This window comes from Syngnathus leptorhynchus, chromosome 11, assembly GCF_054491065.1.
Source record: "Syngnathus leptorhynchus isolate UIUO chromosome 11, UIUO_Slep, whole genome shotgun sequence".
Classification (NCBI taxonomy): domain Eukaryota; kingdom Metazoa; phylum Chordata; class Actinopteri; order Syngnathiformes; family Syngnathidae; genus Syngnathus; species Syngnathus leptorhynchus.
The window spans coordinates 1,224,618-1,245,322 of record NC_141205.1 but is presented as its reverse complement, the minus strand read 5'-3'; the positions used below and the strand labels follow the sequence as shown (position 1 = coordinate 1,245,322).

The following is a 20,705-nucleotide window of genomic DNA, read 5'->3' as shown; positions in this document are numbered from 1 at the left end:
CTGACATGACATGACACAATATCATGTTTCAAGGTTAAGAATGTGTGGCGTGAGGAATAAGAGCAGTTACAGCTGAAATTTGATCCTAGTATTTCTTTGTCCTTTTTCTGTTACAATATTCCTATGGAAGGGAATATCATTAAGAAAGTGTCTTTAGAAGATTTGTCTTACGTCAATGCCATAAGAATGAAAACTGAGGAACTTCTTTATCCTTATTTGGTGAGTTTTAAATGTGACATGCTTGTTAACGTGCTTCTTTTGTGGTATGTTAAATTTAGAAGATATTCACACGACAGGGACAATTCAAATCCATTTTATGTTTTGGCAACAAGGAATACAGGGACGGAATACGCCTTCACTCCTCAAGCCATAACAAGGGCTACTTCATGTGTCAAGGCAAATCTAGTCTCTGAGGTGACATTGTGGAAAGGTATCACTAAACACAAAAAGCAAAACAGGATGTGATAAAGTCAAGCGCAGCTTAGTTGGAAAGCTATTTAGAGGCTTTAATCAAGCGTGTGTAATCTGCCCACACCCATTTGTACACATGCGAGATTAACCGAGTCAGTGACTGACGAGATGGCAGAACAACAAGTGAAATCAGGAGAGCATAAAGTCGCCTTGGTATGGGTACATGTGTCGGACCGGTTTGGTGCATGCGATGCCGCCCATGTCCGCCCTGTGTGCACACTCATCCGTATCCGTCCTGCAGGATCCGCAGTGGCAGCTGAGTGCTACCGGGTAGGTGAAGGCGGCGCTGGCCGCTCCGGGACATCCCGGCAGCTGGGTGGTGCGGTACTCCACCCTGTCGTAAGTGCAGCCTCTCTGGATCAGGAAGCGCGAGCCGAATATGTCTCTGATGTTGCTGTCCTGCTCGCCGTACACAAGCAGCACAGTGTCGGTATACAAAACAGCTTGATATTTATCTGTTTCCTAATCATTGTGAGAACCCATGAACATGATGAGTGTCTTCACAAAACCAAATATCACTATTAAAGGTCTTTTGTTACCTTTGCAAATTGTTTGTGCTCTGGAGAACACGCACTTAAATTGACATGGGCTGTCCAAAGTATTGGGTGGCTTTAGTCACAGGGCGTAAATAACAGCCTAACAATAAATGGAAGGAAGAATTCACGCAACCAGAAAAAACGTGTAGCTGCATGTCTTTTCTCACTTAGGGTAAGCACGCAGGAGGATATGAAAGAGCAGTAACGACGCAGTCAACGATGCTCCTCTCATTTGAAAAAACAACAACTTTATGATATCAAGTCATGCATGGACCTCAGTTAAGTGTTGGTGAGATTATTGGGGTGCAAATATGGATGAAGGTACAAACCATATTTTTTTCTGATCTCCATTAGCATTGTGAGATTGGTCCAGTCTTTGAATTTGTATCCAATAAAGCACGACTGACTCTTAATGGGATGCAAGATGGATGTCGAGCATGTACGGTACGCACCCTGGAGTAGCAAAATCCCATGCAGATGGTAGTGTTGATGGCCACGCAGAAGTCGCACTCGGGTTTCTCCACGTACAAGGTGTAATCGCTGGCTATGCACATCGGTGCTGCCGGGATGAAGAGCAGCAAGAGGAGGCAGCAGGCCAACACGGCGCCATTCATCTTCAGCCGAGGTCCGAGTCACGGCGACACCTAGCAAAGGATGAAGTCATTTATTTGAACAAGTTTCCTTTTTCTCGCTTTTGCCTCACCTGCTTGAGAGAAACCTGGCGATGCTGTGGAAAAGAATCCTTGGTGCACTTATATGCTGAATGCACTCTACATAATGTATTGTCCCCTGTCTTGTCTCTCTTTTAGCTCCAATCTATGATCAAATAGAACCACTGAGGAAAAAAAACAAAAAAGGCCATTACGCTGATGACATGAATTATTTTACACCAGTTAGCAGGTCAAAATGATCTCCACCAGTTTCTGTGTGTTGACCAGAACTGTTCCATGAGAGACCATCATGTGTGCTGCAGAATAGCATACATTTTGATCAAATTAGTCAGAAAATGATCATTTATTTATAAGAAATAACGTACCTTTATTTAGGTAGAATATTCATGTAAATTGACATCAGACATTTTTCCAATCAGGAAAGTAAAGGTTGGTAAGCACTCTGCGAGAGGGCCTCGTGCTCCTCGTTTGTGCTGCAAGGATTGGGAATAGCCTCTCAAATATTAAACCAAGTTTCAAAACTTTTTCCAAAGATGCTCTAATCTGTCTCTCATTTGTATAAACATTAAACCAGGAAAAAGTGTCCCTCACACTTTTCTGCCAATAGTCTCGTCAGTAAAACTGTATTGCCAACGGTCCACAAAGTTGTCACACTCTTAAATGTGTGATCTGATCTGAGGAGCATATCAAAAAACAACAAAAGGTATTATAAACTTGAAAAACTTCCATCAAGTCAAAGATAATGCAATTTCCATATCTGGCCTTTTGTTCTTCGGGATATGTGAGACACGTGATGATTTCAAACTTCTATTTTCAGATATATCGATCTTTATTGTCATAAATACAAAGAGCCAAAAAAAGCCAGTCCTCTTACACGGTCAGTGAGCAAATATTAACACGTACTATGTTGAAAATGGACTGAATAACGTCATGAATTCCAGTTGAATGAAATCACCCAGAAAATGATGTTATTGTGTACAGCAGTGCAGCAGTACAGCAGTGCACAATGTGTGACAATTTGTTCTAGGTTATCTTTATCTTGACCACATTTCGCCTGCCAAGTGAAAAAACAAACAAACAAAAAAACACTTCACTATGCTTAATTTGAGGATTACAAATGACCAGTGGCTATATTATATCATATGTGATCATCCGCCGAGTTCATTTATTTGATGCAGCTGCCTTCTAAGATAAGTGGTACTATAAAAGTAGCAACAGGATCTGCTCATTTATGAGAAATGTTACAACAAGGGTGTATCTCTTGTTTGACTTCAAACGCTTTATTTGTTGCTGCTGTTTTTTTTTTTTTTTTTTTAATCGCACGTGATGACAGCTGACCAAAGCCCCAGGCTGCTGTCCTTGATAGATTATTAACAAAGTGAAATAATCTTTATGGTCTTCAGGTAAACTCCTGCAGATTGCGAGGCAGAGGAGGATCAGTGTGAATCACGGTCGGTGATTCCACGGTATGAGTATTTGTTTTCAGCTCGGAAAAGATATATTCTATCACTTTTTTCTGATCTCAGTCTTTGCACAAGTGGATCATTTTGACTATTCAATTTTCAAGAGTCAAGCACAAGGCATAGTCCGCACCTGAACTCAGCATGGTTGGCTTAGGTGGTCCGGTTGCGACCTTCTCCGTGTGGGACTATGTGGTGTTTGCGGTTATGATTGTGAGCGCCGCCGGAGTCGGGCTCTTCCAGGCCTTCCGAGGACGCAAGGAGAACAGCAGTGATGAGTTCTTTCTGGGCGGACGGCAAATGACGGCGGTACCCGTGGCCATGTCGCTCACAGCCAGTTTCATGTCCGGCGTCACCGTCATCGGCACGCCGGCCGAGGCGTACTCGTACGGAACGTCCTTCTGGCTCTTCGCCATCAGCTACGTCGTCATGTCGCTCATCACTGCTGAGATTTTTGTGCCTCTCTTCTACCGGCTGGGGATCACCAGCGCCTATGAGGTAAGATGAAGATGAATTGAGTATAGTTAAAATGGAAACCATAACAAAAATACGCAGATTTGACAAAATATAATCCAGAGGCTTTGAGTTTAGTTGTTGGTCATTTTGAAGATTTTTACTGTAACATCAAAAGAGCCATTTTTATTTTCTCAACCTTCAAATTCTCGATTGTCTGCACAATGCGCAGTTTGTGAAAACAACCTCATTTTTCCCACATTTTTTCTTATGGAGTAACGACTTCAATACATGTGCTCATAAATCACTTCCAATTGGTGATGAGAAATTATTCTGCGTTTGGCATAAAAGTGGACGTGTTTGGCGTGCTTGACGGGCTATGCCCTACTCGGCATTTCTGCCTCGTCCCACAAGCGCATCTGAATATTTGGTTACAAACAGAGGATTTGGGACTGACCAAAAGCAGGACAATTATGAGGTGCAGGCAATCTATTGCGATTTTGGTATGTCTGAATAAGACACGCATGTCATGTATTTCATTCATAAATACGACACCAACGTGGTGGCTCAATCCCTCTGAATTAATAATGGAATTCTATCTTCAAAAAAAATACACTGTAGTGTGAACTGTTTGAAATGCATGTCATCAAGTCCAAAGTACATACAGAGTAGATTAGCGTGTCGTATGTTAGATGGGAGGGTCGAGCGAGTGCGGCGCGGCTCTCATTTCTATATGCTGACATGGATGACCTAGGAGGACGGACTTCAAGGGAATCAGAATTGCATCACATCCTTTTCATACACTAAGAATTTGATTTGAAATTGAGTGGAATGAAACTCACCTGACTCAAACTGTATGAGCCAATCCAATAAATAATTCAACATTTTTCAGGATGTTAAAGAGAAGCTTTTAAACTTGTATGATTCCATTTCAATTCTAGTACCTGGAGATGCGCTTCAATCGGCTCATTCGCATACTTGGGACTTTGATGTACACCATGCAGACGGTTAGTAACTCAACACACCTTAGCGGGCATGCGCCTTTGGGCTTTTCATCATGACAAACAACACCTGGCCTTGTTTTCCCTCTTGGGTTGATGGAAAATGAGACATCTTTCCATTTTCCATGCATATGAACGGCAAGATTGCTCTGCTCTGTTTCCAATCCAATCGACTAATGGCGGGCTCTCGTAACAGATCCTCTACACCGGTTTGGTCATCTACGCGCCGGCTCTCGCTATGAATCAAAGTAAGTCACAAAAGGATAAAAACTTCAATCTTTAGTGAGTAACGTTTCATCTGAGTGCTTGTTATCTTCCAGATTGCTACTCACTTAAAGGGACCGTTTTGACTCTTGTTCTAACGGCAAACCTAGAACAAACAGTATCAATTCGAGACAAAACAAAGCGAGACAGTGGGTGCGCAGCAAAATCCGGAATGTAGATGGTATGGATTTTCAATCGCTAGAAAAACATACCTGATATACTGTATGCAATGGAGGTGACTGTAGAACAAGCAGGAAGGGTTTCAGTCTTTACAACCAACTGAAATGCAGTTAACTCGTGAAATGAACTGGAAAAAAAAAGTGCTTATTTGCTAATGGGAAAATGTTGACACCCACTTAACAGTCATGTTCCTTTCTGATTAGTCACTGGAATGGATCTGTGGGGAGTGCTGGTGGCTACGGGGATAGTGTGCATCATCTACTGCACTTTGGTCGGTAAAAGACCCTCACATGGTTCCATATTTAAGTTTACACGTTTTTACAGCTACTCTAAATAGATCTGTGTTGGTGTCGTCTTCAGGGTGGCCTGAAAGCCGTCATTTGGACCGACGTGCTACAAATGGTGATCATGCTGGCCGGTTTTGTGGCCGTAATAGCGAGAGGGGCCGTGCTTCAGGGAGGCCTGGACAAGATTTGGGAAGATGCCAATCAAGGGGGTAGACTCCAGACATTTGAGTAAGGATGGGCGAGTAGAGTATCATTCTTGTAAAAATGCGTTACCAATTTAAGAATCCAAGAACACAGAGTGCTCGGTTGACTCGATTTCATTCTACGACATTATGAGGCTACAAATATATATAGCATGAGACCAAGAGAAATATTTTCCAAAGCTTTTCCACCAGTAATGTGGACATCAACCGGTAGCAGGAAAAAAAGTTGAATAATCTTTTTGAGAGGGCCAGTAAAAAGATCTTCCATTTTAATATCCAAACAAACAGTCACACAATCGAAAACAATCTCGAAATAATTAAGAACAATGAAGTATGCCCAATTAACCTACCATGCATGTTTTTGGAATATGTGGGCAAACCGGAGTGACTGGAGAAAACCTACGCAAGCAAAGAGAGAACAGTGCAAGTCAAGTAAAAGTGTAATGTAATGATTGCATACACCAATCATGTGTGTATTTTTTCACAATGAACCATGTCATATCATACTCAATCCAGATGTTTCAGTAGGCTTTCCCGTGACCACCTTACTTACTATTTTTTCCTCCGACTGTTTCGTATTTATAGCCTAGAAGTGTTTTGGAATGGAACTTGTAAACCGAGGCTCTCCTGTATAGTAAAACAATTTTCCACCTCTAAGCTGTCCTTTATTTTGGGCCCGACTCAGCTTTGACCCTGATCCTCTGAAGCGCCATACTTTCTGGAGTATCACGATAGGCGGTAGCGTGACATGGATGTCAGTCTACTCCATAAACCAATCCCAGGTGCAGCGCTACATTTCATGCAAAACACTGCGCCATGCCAAGATGTGAGCTTTCTTGCACTTTTGACGACACCATTTTGAATATGATTGGGGAATCTTCGTGACCTGACGGCTCCTCTCTCTTCGCATTCAGGTCCTTGTATGTGAACATGGTGGGCCTGTGCTTGACTCTCAGTCTGGCTATGTTGTCCGGCCTCGCCATGTTCTCCATTTACAAGAATTGCGACCCGTTCACCAATGGCGATGTCGGTTCTACAGACCAGGTAGTCGCAAGTTTGCAACCCGGCCATCACACAGGCTCCTATGCGTTGAAAAAGATTGTCTTTTCAAAAAACAGTTGCTGCCCTACCTTGTCATGGACATCTTGGCCGTCTACCCCGGAATCCCTGGTTTGTTTGTGGCTGCTGCGTACAGCGGTACCCTGAGGTGAGGCTAAAGATACAGAAATGCATTCATTTAGAGTCGGGTGTGCCCAAGCACAAGGGCCACATATAGAAAAAGTGAAGGATGCAAGGGCCACTTGGACATGATTCACTTGTCATTCATTCAAAAATTGCTATTGGGATATTTTATAGATGCTGCTGAGCAAATAATGATCACTAAAATGATATTGATGCACATGATGCGTGTATGTTTTCTCAGCACTGTGTCTTCCAGCATCAATGCCCTTGTTGCCGTCACCGTGGAAGATTTCATTCGGCCCATGTGCAAAAACCTTTCAGTGAAGCAGACCACCTGGATCAACATGGGTCTGAGTAAGTGTTGATAAAAAGGTAACCTAGAAAAAAAAATCATTAAATAAATGATCTTTTGTACGGGGTGTTTCATAAGTCTGTGTCACTTTATCAAAACGGATTTCTTAGGAACGGGCAAGGGTAGCAAGGTACAACTAGTGAAATTCGTTTTCACCTTGTCAGGATGTTGACGTGTCATAACCAATGTTATCGCTTTTTGCGTATTATTTACTGATAATGATTTTTGTTGCAAAGGAGAATTTGTTTTGTCTCTCTGCGTTTGATAAGAATGAATGATAGGATAACTCAGGCCTGGATTGCATTTGGGAAGAACTAGAACGTAGGCTGTGTGTAAGTGCTCACATATCGACCACTTGTGACCATTTGAATAAAGTCTTCACTTCTTTTGTGCTGAGATTTTTGCTACAAACAATTTGCATCAACAACTATGAGTAACATGTTGGTTCATGTACGTAAGTTCAGATAAAGTGACACACTTATGAAACACAATGTGGCAGAACAAGTTCATGAACTGGATGGTTCCTTGATCGAAATTATAGAACTTGGATGTTTTGCCAAATGGCTCAGCTTCAGAAAAAACGGTGAGCAAAGATTGATTGTCACCTGAGACCTGGCAATTGTGATGTGGCCATTGCCAACGTAAAAGTTAAATTTCTTCCTAGAACATGAGTCTTGACATGTTTGGGAGTGTCTTTATCTGGATTATGGCAACACTTGGCAATTTTATAGACCAGGAAACAAAGACAAAAAGAAATGCCATTGAAGCAGAAACCTAATCATCGTGATCTTGTGACGGACGTGTTTCTTTTACAACCAAGTACTTTTGTTGCTAGTTGCCTATTTCTGAAAATGTGTCCTTCTGCACTTTGTATCGCGATTATGAAACAGTTGATTACAAAATGGAAATCTCCCGCTCTGGCGGAACATTCAAAGTCTCCGTAAACATCCACCAAATAAAAGAGTCACTCGAGTGCTTGGAAAATTTGCGACGTGTTGGCCACACTGAGAAGGCTCTTTCGGCTCAACCACCAGTTTTCATAAGTAACAACAACAAAACCATCCTACAAAAAATGCTTCATTGAAACTACAGTGTAACGAGCAGATTTTGCTTGTTAAGTGTGATTGAATTGAAATGAATGTCGGACACATTTGAAATATATTTTTCACTATTAGGTGTGTTTTTTGGTGCTCTGTGCATTGGGATGGCAGGAGTCGCTTCACAGTTGGGAAGCGTTCTGCAGGTAAACTGGACAGGCACTCAGACACTGACAGCTTCTGTTCTACAGCAAAATGCCGTGATTGCGTTGTGTTCGCAGGCAGCTCTCTCCATATTTGGGATGCTGAGCGGGCCACTTCTGGGGCTGTACCTTTTAGGCATGCTTTTTCGCACAGCCAACTCAATTGTGAGCAGCACTAAAACACGCACCGACACGCAGCTGCGACCGCGCCTCATGGGAAGCGAGAAAAGAATATTTCAGCACCTGCTTGTTGATTTTGCAGGGAGCCCTCGTCGGAATGTTCCTCAGCCTCGTGTTGACACTCTGGGTGGGGATCGGGGGTCAGGCCTACCCGCCGACAGCGGCCAAGACAAACCCTCTGCCGGTCACCACTGCCGGTTGCAACAGCACACTCCAGTACAACACGACCACAGCAAGTCCCTGGACCACTTCAGTCAGCCACACAACGCAACCCGAGTGAGAACATACGAGACAACGAGCATTCCTGTCGTTCGAATACAAAGAGAAGTTTAGTTACTAAGTAAATCTTAACACACTTTGATGAGACATGACAGACACAAATCTTCAGCTTAAGAGAGCTGTGTAATTATGATGACTCGCAAAGAGGAAATTTGTTATGCCAAAATTTGATTTTTATTTTGAGGGGCCAGCCTCCAAGATGACTGGCCCTCTGACAAATTGAGTTTGTACGTGTGTGTGTGTGTGTGTGTGTGTGTGTGTGTGTATCAGTGTTAGGCCCCCTTTGGCAGACTACTGGTATTCTCTGTCCTACCTCTACATCGCTTTCCTCGGTACATTGACAACCATCGCTATCGGCATGTTGGTGAGCGTACTCACAGGTGAGGATCACCGATCGATCGCCATATCGGCATACGCATGACACCTTGCAACACAAAAAGACAACATAGTAAGTTCTTTCATGTTGTTTGTAGGTGGGTGCAAGCAAGAAAAGCTGAGCTCCCAACTATTTGTGAGGAAAGGTGACTTGGTGTGTTTCAGCTGCAGCAGTAAATCACAGGTAGAAGGTTTCTTTTTTAAATCAGAGCGCTCGAATAGAAAACTTCAAGATGGGATTGTCTTACCTCCCTTTTCATTGCCCTTTTACAACAGGCCTCAGAAAAAACAGACAATGGTGCTGCAAACAGCTACTTGGAAGCAGACAAGTCAGGATTTGTACATTGTGACCCGACAAGTGGCGATTTCATTGAAGCGACTAAACTTTAAGAATGCATTCAGATTTTGTACACCTGACATGTTTTTAACAAATACTGTAGTTTAGTTTTGCATGTGTTGTACATCACTTAAGTCAAAGGTTAGGTTTTACAATGTAAAACATGTATTATAGCAGAGAGAAATGATACAGCCCAAGAATGTCTGTCTATGAAATGTACAGTAGACCTCTGCTATTTTTGGGGGAGAAGGACTTCGCCTGGCACTGGGTCTGGAGATGACGTTATTCACCGCGGCTAGGCTTGCCTCAAAATGAACCGATAAATCAAAATTGTTTACGAGCCTTAGTGAACAACGTCACTCTTGCAACTCTGAAGTTACATGGCTTAACTCAATAAAATACTGATAACTCAATGCACACTGAGCCCCGTCCAGACCCAATTGCTGGGTTGGGTCACTTGGATGTACAGTATAGCTTACTTGTATTCTTGAAACTGCTTCAGTGGTGCCTAATACTGTACATGTAAAATGAGCTGCAATATACTATTGATTCACTGTTTGACTTGTGCTCAGAAAGCAGATGCACAATACTGTATTGATGACATCGCCATGTTTCATTTCTTTGATTAGGGCTGTTGCTGATGCTTATCTAAATTTCCCATTCACAATTATGATGTTAAATCCATGTTTGGTTAGTCACATAGGACTGAAAAATGTTTTATCACATGTATACCTTGAGTTTTATAGGAATGGTTCATTCTTTTTTAAAAAGTTGCTTAAATTCAAATGCTCACCAAATAAACATTTTATATTTAAGCTCATTTTTACTGTGAACCTCATGCATTTACATCGTCAATATGACCAATATAGTGTTCAGTTAACATTTCATTGACAATACAGTGTCAAACTGTGAAAATATTACATCATAGCAATAACTATTAAGGTACCAAAATACAACAACAATGTGACTCTGAGGTACCAACTACTATGAGCAGTAACAAGTAGTCATGCGTAGTAGTATTACACTAGCAAACTGGTACTACTTCAGTATAAATCACTGAATAAGAAACTTTTTTTTACAACACAAAACAATGACTTTTTTTTTACTAACAATTTATAATTACTGCTACAGCACTATTGTACTATGTTTAGTACATACTCTAATTACTAGAACTACAAAACCATACCTCTTCCTACAACTCTCTTACTGTTTTGACAATATTACCACCACCACCAAAGATATGTGCCTTTCAACGTTAGAATATTGAACTCAACTGCATCCACGGCACTGCTTATATGAAATTGTTTGCATGAGACCTTTTCTTTTTTTCACAGTTATTGACAGCCATCCAGCCAGCATCACGAATCCTCTTGACGGCCGCTAACTTTAGAGAGGTTCCAGTAGTAGGGCTCTGGAGGTGGGTTCAAGAAATACAGCCAGATATAATAATGTGAATCCATTCATTCATAAAGATGCAAATTGTTCACATTACCTTTTTGAATGGGTTGCATTTAGCGACTGGAATCGAAAAGTGAGCTGCTGAGACGTTTTTGAAAGTCTGCCAAAACCAAAAAGACAATTGACATGGGCCGTGACCTACTGCTTTTATTGGACAACATGATATCTCACCAAAATGTTGTTTGGATCAGAGCCGTCAGACTCCAGCTCGATGGCTCCCTTCCCCCAAACCCCTGGCTTTGTAGCACTAGGGGGCGTCCTTATTCTGTAGGTCTGTAAAAGCGTCTCAATACATTAGCGTGCGGCGAAGTCCAACTTTCAGTCTGTCCAAATATGAAATCAATTACTTTGATTTTCTCTTCTTTGCCAGCTCGTTTTGTCTTTTTTACCGGGGAAGCAATTTCTTTACAGCGAAGTTCCTTGAGCATAAATTGAAAGTTTACTTACTATTGGTAAATGATCCCCATTCATTGCAGAGCAAAGAGGGTTCTACCTTGGTCTTTGGGGTCCTTTCACCTGACATCCTCATGGATCCAAAGCCAGATTCCTAACACAAATGTTATGTTAGTATTCCCCAATAAAATAAAATCTGTGATATTTAAGGAGTGAAAATGCAGAAGTAACTGACAAGTTTAGGCTTCTTTGCTACTACAAAGTATCCAGTGATTTTTACACACCTCGACGAAGTCAAACACGTTCCTCTTTGAAGACCTAGTTCTTGGTGTTTCGACATGACTCTCTCCATTTGTGTTGAAGGCCTTTGCCTAGAAGGAGGAGTTGTAGTACAAGAGGTGATAGCTGCTCTTGTACTATTTGTCCCATGTCTGCATGCATACCGTGCTGTTCTTCTCTTGGGACAGCTGAGATGATTTAAGCAACGACAATTCTTTCTTCTGGTCACTTAACTTCTTCTGAAAGTTCTCCTAACAGCAAAGAACACCAAAGTAATTCTACAAATAAAAGGAAAAATAAATGAATAATACAACACCTTGTTAGTCGTCAACTGCTTCTTCAGTTGACTGTTTTCGGTCTTCAGCCTGGTTACGTCAAGCTCCTATTTAAGACAATTGAAACAATAAATCCTCAGCTGGAACTAACTTTTTGAGCTTTGTAGTGTGACTGATGTACCGCTGCCAATCTGAAGCTAACTGCCATTGTCTCACGCTTCTTCATCTCGTCCAGCTCTGCATCTTTTTCTTTGACCGTGCGCTCATATTTGCTCTAGGGTGGACAAAATGAACAGGCAGGGTGTGCAAGGGGCACCTTTGGCGAGCAAAGCGTACTTTGTGTTTTACCATCAATGCCACAGTATCTGCCGTCTTGATTTGACACTTGAGTTCCGCGTCCTCTTTGCTCTTGATGGCCTCAGCTACTGTTTCTTGGAGCTCTTGCATCTGTGAGGAAAGCCAGTTATTCGATCACTTAAAGAGCCCAAAGAGTTTCTTATGAAAAATAAAATCATTGTCAAGCTCTGCTACAATTATAGATTTATCATGAAGCTCTTTGAGCAGCTCCTGATGCTTTTCCTCAAGCTCTCTTTTCTGGCTCCGGGATTCCTTATCCAGACTGCTCATCTAACAAAATAGGAAAATGACTTGAATTAAACATGCTTCTTTAAATTTGTTTTACTAAACAAGAGGTACACAACCAGACCTTGTTTTCAAGGTGACTATATTTCACAAGCCCTTTTGTGATTTGTGACTTGAGCTTTTTAATCTGAAATACACAAGAAGTTGAGAAGTTGAATTGTGCAATGGCTGAACAAGCTCAAGTGTCTTGCAAACCTCTTTCTGGTATTCCCCTGCTTTAAGATGGGATCCAATTTTCTTACTGAGGTGAGAGCACTAAGACATAAAAAAAACAAAAAACAGTCAAGTTAGTTTCTAAAGTGAGAAAACAAATAGCACATTTTTTGTTGTCATCACCTTTACTTCTGCGGCTTTGAGCTGTCTTTCTGTTTGTGTAACCTTCTTCTGCAAATGCTCACACTACACAAAGGCATGACAATGAGAGGCACATTCAAATCAGTAAAAAAAAAGAAAATAAAAGCGACTAAGCATTGAGTTGAAGTTGCTTACATTGTCTTCCATTTTTTTCTGCAACGTTTCAATTTCTTCACACTGTCTTTGGTGTAGGCTCTGAATCGTACATATTTCCGCTCTATAAAATATACACACAACTAAATAAATCAAGACATGTAGAACCTCTAAATCCAAAGACAAAATCCAGAAATCGTCCAACATTATTGGGGAAAATATTCTTGCTTTTTATGCCTTTTATTTTTATTAGATTGACTAAAAGTATATTTTAGCTGTATAATGCCTGGTCCATCTACTCTAAAATAGAAACTCACCTTAAACGTTGGTTTTCCTCTTCCAGCTTCTGAATTTCCTTTGAGAGCGCCACTGCCTTCTTCTCGCTCACCTGCCCATCAAATTCACTCATTATTATTTTACTAATTTGACAAGTTTACATCTAATTTTGTGACTTAAACAATGGGAAATACCCAAACCTTCATGTCTGCCTCAATGGCTTTCACATTAGAGGACTTGCTTTCAAATTTCTGCTCAACAGCCTTTTTTTCCAAACGAACCTCATTGAAGTCGGACAACAGCTCTTCGTACTTGGCTCTGGAAAGTGGCACAGCCCGGGTCATGCATGCGCAATGCAAGGGTGTGATATAATAGGAGGTCGCAACTCACTGATGCTCTGTGAGTTCTTTCTTGAGTTGCACTATCTCCAAGCTGTACGTCTCTGTTTTCTTCACTTCATTGAAGAACTTTTCCTCTAGCTCCTGAACTTTTCTCTGTGGAACAGCATAAAAAAACACATCACTGAGGACAGCAATCGTGTTTGCTCTCTTACGATTTCCACGGGTGATGTAAAAACCTCAGTGATGCTGTGCTCTTCCATGAAAACTTCTGACTTTTCACAAACTTTCTTGAGGTTTTGGTTTTCTGCACGGATTGTCTCTGCCTCATCCTGGTACATGTATAAAAAAAAAAAAAAAACATATGTCTGGTCATTGCGGGGTTCCAAAGAAATATATGTGTCCATTTCGTGTGTGCATCACCATGACAAGCTTGACTTTTATAGTTTTTTCTGAAAGCTCAGCTTGGAGATCGTTCACTCTGGTCTCAAGTACATCAGCTTTTCCCTTCACAATCTTCAGAGAGTTCACATTTGTTTCCTGTGAAGACAAGCCTAGTGTTTTAAATTCCAGTAACAAATGAAATACTATAGTAAGGTGCTGTAAAACATGACAGTCTCACCAATTCACTCTGGAGGATGGTGATTTGCTCATCTGTTCTTGCTCTTTGTTCTTCAATTTCTTCTGTTGGAGTAAAACAGTTGTTGTTTTTTTTTTTATATATAAATTGAGCACTGAATTGATAAGATTCCTTTCATTAAGACTCACCTAAAGCTTGGTTACTCCTTTGAAGTTCTTTGTTTTTAGCCATTAGTTTTTCCTCGCAATCCTTTGACCTGAAACAGTCATTCCAAGACCATAATGACCAGAGGAATCGCCATTGTCGATTCCTACCTGTGAATTCTCAAGAGCGTGTACCTTTGTTCCTCAAAGGCTAATGAATTCTGCAGCTCCACAAGGGTTCTCTGAACTTGCTCGAGTTTCTCGGCTTGTTCATTTTTAACTCGATGAACCTCCTGCAAGCTTAAATCTTTGCTTTGGAGGATCTGTGCATGTTCTTCTTTGCTCTGTCTCAGCATGGCACCCATGACTTCCAGGCTTGTCTTTGAGGGAGGAAACGTGTTTCAGCTAAAGCAGACAACCCACAGCTGCGTCCCGTTTGAAGGGCACTCGGAGACTTTTATGATGTCGAGTATGCAGATCAAGCAGACACGGACGGAGAGAGCAGCAACAGAAATCACCTCGCTTTCTTGATAGCGCTGCTCTGCTGACTGCAGTTTTTCGAGAAGGGAGTCTTGTGCCATTTTTGAGCTTCTAAGGTCTTCACATTGTTGAGCTGTAAAAATACATAACATGTTGTTGATTACACATAAAAGGAACATTTTGAGGGGGTCATATGCACAATTAAAATTGATTTTCCACTATTTTCCCCTCAGTCTAAACCCAAGTGGTGTTTTGTTTCTGGACTTCTGTGCTCGCTATGCTTGTCTATAGCTAACACCTTGTTCAAACATAAGCAGGGCTGTGGGCGTAATCTGCTCATATTTTCTGGTCCGAGTAAGGATTCTAGCTGTGCGCTACTCCTCTCACAACGCAAGAAATCAGCCCTTAATTATATAATTTCACGCTTGGTGGGTGGGCAGGCACTTAGACACCCAAATATTTGAAACAAGCCGTTCAAGTCAATGCGCCATAATAAGTCTCATTTAATGAGAACATAATTAACTGGATGATGATAAATGTTAGGTGTTTCATTTTGTGACGTTCTTACTTTTGGCCTCTTCAAGTTGTCTGCACTGATTTTGAGTGTCATGGAGGTCATGCTGGACTTTCTCGAGTTCACTTTCTTTAACTTGAAGTTTGGATGTAAGTGTTGCCACCTGTGGAACCAGCAAGTCTTTTAGCAGTGTGTGAAGCAGATTCAACTTCTACTTACTGACCTCTTTCTCTTTTAGGGTGCATTCTTGATGATACCTTTCTTTTAGCTCTTCAATTTTTTGCAAATTCTCTTTGACTGTGAACACAAACGGAATGATTTTTTTTTTTAAGAAATCAAAATGCAGGAAAAAAAAAAAAAGGAGAAATGTCAAAGAACAAACCAGACTGCATCTTTGCCTGCTCAGCTTCAGCTTGACCACGAAGGTGTTCAAATGCTGCAACCACTTTCTGGGGAGATTAATTATTCATTGACTGACTGCACATTAGACACTTTAGGCGTCTGTATTATAAATATTTTACCTGAACACGTTCACTGTTTTCCATTAGAAGGTGATGTGTTTCTTCTCGCTCTGATTCAACTACAAAATGCAGAAATGTGTGTCACTTTTCAACACGTCGATGAGCTTGCACGATGTGCAACAAAGCTAGATACACTCACATAATTGCATTTTGTCTGCTGACCGCTCCAAAGTTTCTTTCATCAAATTACACAAGTTGCGGGTTGCATTGTGTCTGAATCAAAGCATTGATTATTCAGGACCAATACTGAACATGGAAATTGCTGTGCAAACAAAAAATAAATAAACATACTTGTTCTGCCAATCCTCATTTTCACTCATCTGCTCCTCAAGCTTGGTGCTGAGACTTTCATTTTGAAACTGTTAAGCACAAACACACAATGTGAAGTCAAAGTAATACAAGCATTGTATTTGTCTTGAAAGGCACACACCTGCAATTCCTGAATGGCCTTGCGCTGAGTCTCGATTGTTCTTTTGTTCTCCTGAAGTTTCCTCTCGCTTTGTGCAGCGTCAGAGTCCACTTTGACTTTCCAGAATTTGATTTTCTCCACTTCATCAAACATTTTAGAACAAAGCTGTCCAGGAGAACAGTTGCTCTGTGGGACATTGACAATGGCAGGAAGCTATTTATATTATTTACCCAGCGCTGCCCGAAGGCTTTTGGTGCCCCCTAAATAAAGTTTTTATATGCATTAATTCAAAGTCAAATATGAAGTTAATAATTTTACTCAAAACAATGATGCAGATTCATAGACAATCATTAAAAAAAAGAATCAAAACTGAGCTGCAGTGGTAAAGTAGCCTAAGAGGCTGACTGTTTATTTACGTTACCTCTCCTTTCTCTGCTGGGGCTACTGTCATCTTCAAGCAATCTTTCAAGGACAGAAAATAGCACATCATGTTGAAGCTAGATGTAGTGCTTCTTTTACTTGTGTGTATCTTGGTAGACATTACCTGGTGTGGTTGGTTGAGTTGGGGTAACGGCACTTTTATTGTTTTGGTCTTTAACAAAATATTTACTGGGACCCTAAAGAAGCATATTTTGATAAACAAAGTATTTTGTGTCTCCAAATGTATGGAGTAAGACTAAGGAAAATAGCAGAAAACTGAATACTAGTCATGTTGGGAGATAGGGGGGAAAAATACTTAACAAATTTGACTTTGCACTTACGAGCTCAGCTCTGTTGTCCACAATTTCTTGGGGTTTAACAGCAGAAACCCTTGGTGGCACCAATAGTCTGAAGTTGAAACGTCCGTCTTTCTCCATCTAGGAATCAAGTACAACTTGACTGAATGACTGCATCAAACTTGTCATGTAAAATATATATGTATGCATATGTAAAAAAAACCCAAAACAACAAAAACAACTGAAAATGCTATTTTTTTGTCATGTTTCATGAGTGCTCACCTTTGGGTTTGACAGTAGAGTTGTGACGTGGCTCGCCCGAGTCAAAGTAATAGACGCTGACGGCGACGATAAATGAGTTGTTAAAATAAGAACATGAAAGAGGGAGAGCGTTCAAAGTTTAGCTTCAGGTTAAACTTTGCCGCGTGTTCTGTCAGATAACTATCCAAAACAACAATAAGAAAAAGCATCTCGCGAATGCCAGTTAAACTCGTTTCTTACCTGCAAACGTACCTGTTGAACGGTAACGCCTGCGTGCGAATCAATTACAAAATGGCGACGTCACAATAACGTCTCATTCAAAAAAATAAAAACAAATTCAAGACTGGCATAGCACTATTTTGTTTAACTTATAAAGAAGTTAATTCAAAACTGTATAAAAGAAAAGTAATTCTCTAAAATAAGCAATTCATAAAAAGAAGTAATTTCTCAACCAATTAATGTAATTAAACGACATATAGTGGTACTCTTGTATCCTATATTGTAGATTGTATTTCTATAATATAATAATAATTATGATGTCAGACAAACAATAGACATTAGAGAAAACGTTGTAGTGTTTTTCTATTTATTTGTGTGAAGCAAAAATAAACAATAAGCAAAGCTCCCCTGTAGTTGTGAGTAGTGAATGCAACACTGTATATGACTTGAGAAAACACTGTACAAGATGCGAGGTTTCCATGCCCTTATTTCAAAACATGAAAAAAAAATGTTAAACCAACATTGTGTCCTAAACATAGTGATACAAGTATCCACTACATTTATTCATTGATTGAATTTTAGTCAAGAAAATCACATACTGTGTAGTATAATGCTGGGAGTTACAGGTGTTGATAAAGTCAATTCAAGTGGACACTGCACCCAGACACAATAACAGTCCCTGTTATAAAAAAGGATGAGTATATATACCAATATGTATACATATTTTCCAGTGAAGTGCATGTGATAGTACAATATAAGTGTTGTTTTTTTTGTGGTCATAATAAAGTGTACGCTAACCAGAGATTTGTCCTGAATAAGGCAGATGCTTTCAGATTTATCTCTATGGCTTGCAAGAAACAAATTGACTTCAAATGAAACAACTTAGGCACTGTCTGTGTTCCTGCCCTCTACCACCTTGGCTGCATTGTCCCTGTAGGATTTATGATCTCCCACTCTGGCCATGCGCTCCTCTTCTTTCCTCTCTTTCCGCAGCAGCCGATAATTGAGACCCATGCCCATGAAAAGGAAGAAACTAGAGACGATGAGGAGGATTCCGCAACCCTGGTACGTGTACTTGTAGTCGTGATAGATGTCCTTGAACTTCCCTGTGAAGAATAAAACAATCATGTTGGAATTTAAGTACAGCAGTGCACAGCGCAGGACAGAGTGAAACCTCCAAAGCTGAACACTGTCTGAGTCAGAACTAGTTCAGTACCATCAAATTTGTGATGATAACCATAGAAATATAAATGGATCTTATTGGAACATCGAACGGGTTGCGGCTGTTCGGCACAGCACTTTTTATCGGTTCCATTGCAAAATATAACTTTGCACAATAGACTATACTAAAATTTGGCGTAATTATTGGGACCGGGCCAGTCTGTGAATAACAAACATCTGCTATATTGTCATAGATGCCCATTGAAATGCACTGGAAAACAACAAGATGATGCAAACAGTATTCGACTGGGGAAGTTCCACTCTAATGTTTGCCATCGATTGGGTTACCTAGCAAAGGCGGCCCCAGCAACACGGGGCCACATTCGATGATAGTGACCAGGCCAACGGCACTGGAGAAACGTTGTGCCCCCACCAGGTCCATCAGGGTCTCGAACAATACGGAGCTGAGCCAACCGAAAGCAAAGCCAAAGAACATGGAGTAAATCACAAAGCCTTTGTAGTCGACTGACATGGGGGCGAAGACGTGACACACGCCATTGTACAGCACAGAGGCGGCAAAAAAGTATTGGATCCTGGGCCGAACCCATTTGGTGTTGGCCACCAGGCCCATGGAGGGCCGGGCCACCATGTCGACAAACGCCAGCACAGACAGCAGGAAAGCCGCTTTCTCTTTGGGGATGTCTTTGCTCTTGGCAAAATTGCTCAGGAACACTAACGGAGCGAAAAGGCCAAAGAACATGACAATATTGCCTGAAATGTAAAGCAAGAAGCCACGGTGCTTGAACAAAGACAGGTCGAGGAAGCTGTTCATGATTTGGGAGCAGGTCCTCCGCTCCGTAGTCTTGGCCACAGGTTTGGGCTTGGGTCCGATGGGTCGCATGAGGGAACCGGCAACGCAGCAGTTTAACAGCAGGCCACCTAGGATGAGGAAGCTTCCTCTCCAGCCAAAGCGGTCATAGAACCATGTGTTGAGAGGCGCTAGCGTGGAAAGGAAGACCGGACTACCAGCCATCGCGATGCCGTTGGCAATGGGCCGCCTTTTGTAGAAGTATTTCCCGATCATAGTGAGGGCGGGGTTTAGGTTGAAGGACAATCCCAATCCTAAAACACAGTCACAAAGATTAGAACTTAAAATAGGACATATCGCAAAAAAAAAAAAAAAAAAAAATTTCATGTAGGCTCTCTGGAGGGCCTGACCAACTCCAAAATGTCAAATTCAACAACCAATGTAAATCTGCTGCAAGCTATTTCCAGCAAGGCAATAAATGTTTGTGATGATTGTCAATTTCTCACATACATGTTTTAAATGGTGCCAATTGTAACTGCATAATATATCCTATTCAGCATTTGAACAACCTGTAGTTTCAGAACACTAGATGGCAGAAGTGTGCATAAAATAGAACGTGTCAAGTATTTTCTTTTTACCTCCCACTACACCAATGCAGAAATATAGTGCTTGGACGGAATTGCAGAAAGAAGCAGCTACAAGGCCCAATCCGGAAAGACATCCTCCCAGCATCATAACAGGACGACTTCCATATTTATTCACCAGGATGCTGCTGATGGGACCTGAAAATAAAGAAAATCACACGCACGCACGCACGCACGCACGCACGCACGCACGCACGCACGCACGCACGCACGCACGCACGCACGCACACACACACACACACACACACACACGAGATGACTGGGTTGGGTTGGATGTGAGTGCAGTTCTTTTTGTAGCCACAAGAGGGCCACAGCACCACATCTGAGGCACAGCAAACTCCCAACAACTTGTGCATCATTTTTTGTCAGTGGTGCACTGCAGTAGATGTGTTTTCATTCCATTAATGATAGGATCTGTCAGAAAAAACGTGAGCGCTGTAATGAAATAATCATTTATTGGCCTTGGAGATGCATACACATTGACAGATGTGATTTGTTTGCGTAGTCTCCTTTAATTGACTTGAAATGCATTTGAGAGACGATTGTGTTTGATTGTGTGAAAATGTGGGATGCAGGTTGTGGCCACAGTGTGTAGCACTACAATATCAGCAAATCTTTACCGCAAGGCTCTTTGAAGCAGGTGGTGACATAACTCAGCCACAAGCCTTTG

At 41.3% G+C, this 20,705-nt stretch overlaps 4 protein-coding genes across 21 annotated transcripts in view; 1 reads left to right on the top strand and 3 right to left on the bottom strand.

Annotated features, from left to right (window-relative positions):
• Window positions 1-314: 314 nt before the first annotated feature.
• tshba (thyroid stimulating hormone subunit beta a) lies at window positions 315-9,232 on the bottom strand. 12 transcript variants are annotated; one of them, XM_085923154.1, is made up of 10 exons: window positions 8,544-9,232; window positions 6,657-6,739; window positions 5,877-5,925; window positions 4,925-5,163; window positions 4,617-4,828; window positions 3,272-3,629; window positions 2,270-2,352; window positions 1,711-2,151; window positions 1,460-1,651; window positions 315-870 (listed from the first exon to the last, which is right to left on the bottom strand). In XM_085923154.1, exons 9-10 carry the CDS (start codon window positions 1,619-1,621, stop codon window positions 601-603), a joined length of 432 nt encoding a protein of 143 aa, XP_085779280.1. In that variant the 5' UTR covers window positions 1,622-1,651; window positions 1,711-2,151; window positions 2,270-2,352; window positions 3,272-3,629; window positions 4,617-4,828; window positions 4,925-5,163; window positions 5,877-5,925; window positions 6,657-6,739; window positions 8,544-9,232; the 3' UTR covers window positions 315-600. The 12 variants fall into 12 exon arrangements, with proteins under 12 accessions (XP_085779280.1, XP_085779279.1, XP_085779278.1 ...); XM_085923153.1 differs by having other exon boundaries at window positions 1,711-1,842; window positions 2,044-3,629; XM_085923152.1 differs by having other exon boundaries at window positions 2,270-3,629.
• slc5a8l (solute carrier family 5 member 8, like) lies at window positions 3,006-10,281 on the top strand. 5 transcript variants are annotated; one of them, XM_085923137.1, is made up of 15 exons: window positions 3,021-3,636; window positions 4,533-4,598; window positions 4,789-4,840; window positions 5,240-5,307; window positions 5,397-5,551; window positions 6,212-6,352; window positions 6,441-6,570; window positions 6,645-6,733; window positions 6,950-7,062; window positions 8,236-8,303; window positions 8,379-8,465; window positions 8,563-8,756; window positions 9,030-9,139; window positions 9,233-9,318; window positions 9,411-10,281. In XM_085923137.1, the coding sequence occupies exons 1-15, from the start codon at window positions 3,283-3,285 to the stop codon at window positions 9,522-9,524; spliced, it is 1,827 nt and encodes a 608-aa protein (XP_085779263.1). In that variant the 5' UTR covers window positions 3,021-3,282; the 3' UTR covers window positions 9,525-10,281. The 5 variants fall into 5 exon arrangements, 4 of the variants coding, with proteins under 4 accessions (XP_085779265.1, XP_085779264.1, XP_085779262.1 ...); XM_085923136.1 differs by having other exon boundaries at window positions 3,019-3,636; window positions 8,236-8,465; XR_015067522.1 differs by lacking the exon at window positions 9,411-10,281 and having other exon boundaries at window positions 3,006-3,636; window positions 6,212-6,308; window positions 8,236-8,465; window positions 9,233-9,272.
• On the bottom strand, window positions 10,056-17,459 carry sycp1 (synaptonemal complex protein 1). The gene is made up of 36 exons (XM_085923134.1): window positions 17,444-17,459; window positions 17,225-17,280; window positions 16,988-17,083; window positions 16,771-16,843; window positions 16,648-16,688; window positions 16,248-16,412; window positions 16,109-16,176; window positions 15,957-16,030; window positions 15,818-15,876; window positions 15,679-15,745; window positions 15,520-15,593; window positions 15,351-15,459; window positions 14,821-14,915; window positions 14,498-14,682; window positions 14,348-14,415; window positions 14,202-14,263; window positions 14,003-14,119; window positions 13,819-13,911; window positions 13,632-13,735; window positions 13,442-13,559; window positions 13,283-13,353; window positions 13,008-13,089; window positions 12,855-12,917; window positions 12,714-12,773; window positions 12,583-12,645; window positions 12,408-12,503; window positions 12,225-12,323; window positions 12,058-12,150; window positions 11,918-11,983; window positions 11,766-11,852; window positions 11,607-11,693; window positions 11,423-11,476; window positions 11,277-11,348; window positions 11,101-11,202; window positions 10,964-11,029; window positions 10,056-10,882 (listed from the first exon to the last, which is right to left on the bottom strand). Exons 3-36 carry the CDS (start codon window positions 17,081-17,083, stop codon window positions 10,763-10,765), a joined length of 2,949 nt encoding a protein of 982 aa, XP_085779260.1. The 5' UTR covers window positions 17,225-17,280; window positions 17,444-17,459; the 3' UTR covers window positions 10,056-10,762.
• A 372-nt stretch (window positions 17,460-17,831) lies between these two features.
• slc16a1a (solute carrier family 16 member 1a) overlaps window positions 17,832-20,705 on the bottom strand; it is a 28,519-nt gene continuing 25,645 nt past the window's right edge. For all 3 annotated transcript variants that reach the window (XM_085923916.1, XM_085923915.1, XM_085923917.1), the window contains 3 exons: window positions 20,030-20,173; window positions 18,932-19,705; window positions 17,832-18,528 (listed from right to left, as the gene is read on the bottom strand). In XM_085923916.1, the coding sequence (XP_085780042.1) occupies window positions 18,305-18,528; window positions 18,932-19,705; window positions 20,030-20,173 (1,142 nt within the window). In that variant the 3' untranslated portion in view covers window positions 17,832-18,304. The remainder of the gene's footprint in view (window positions 18,529-18,931; window positions 19,706-20,029; window positions 20,174-20,705) is intronic.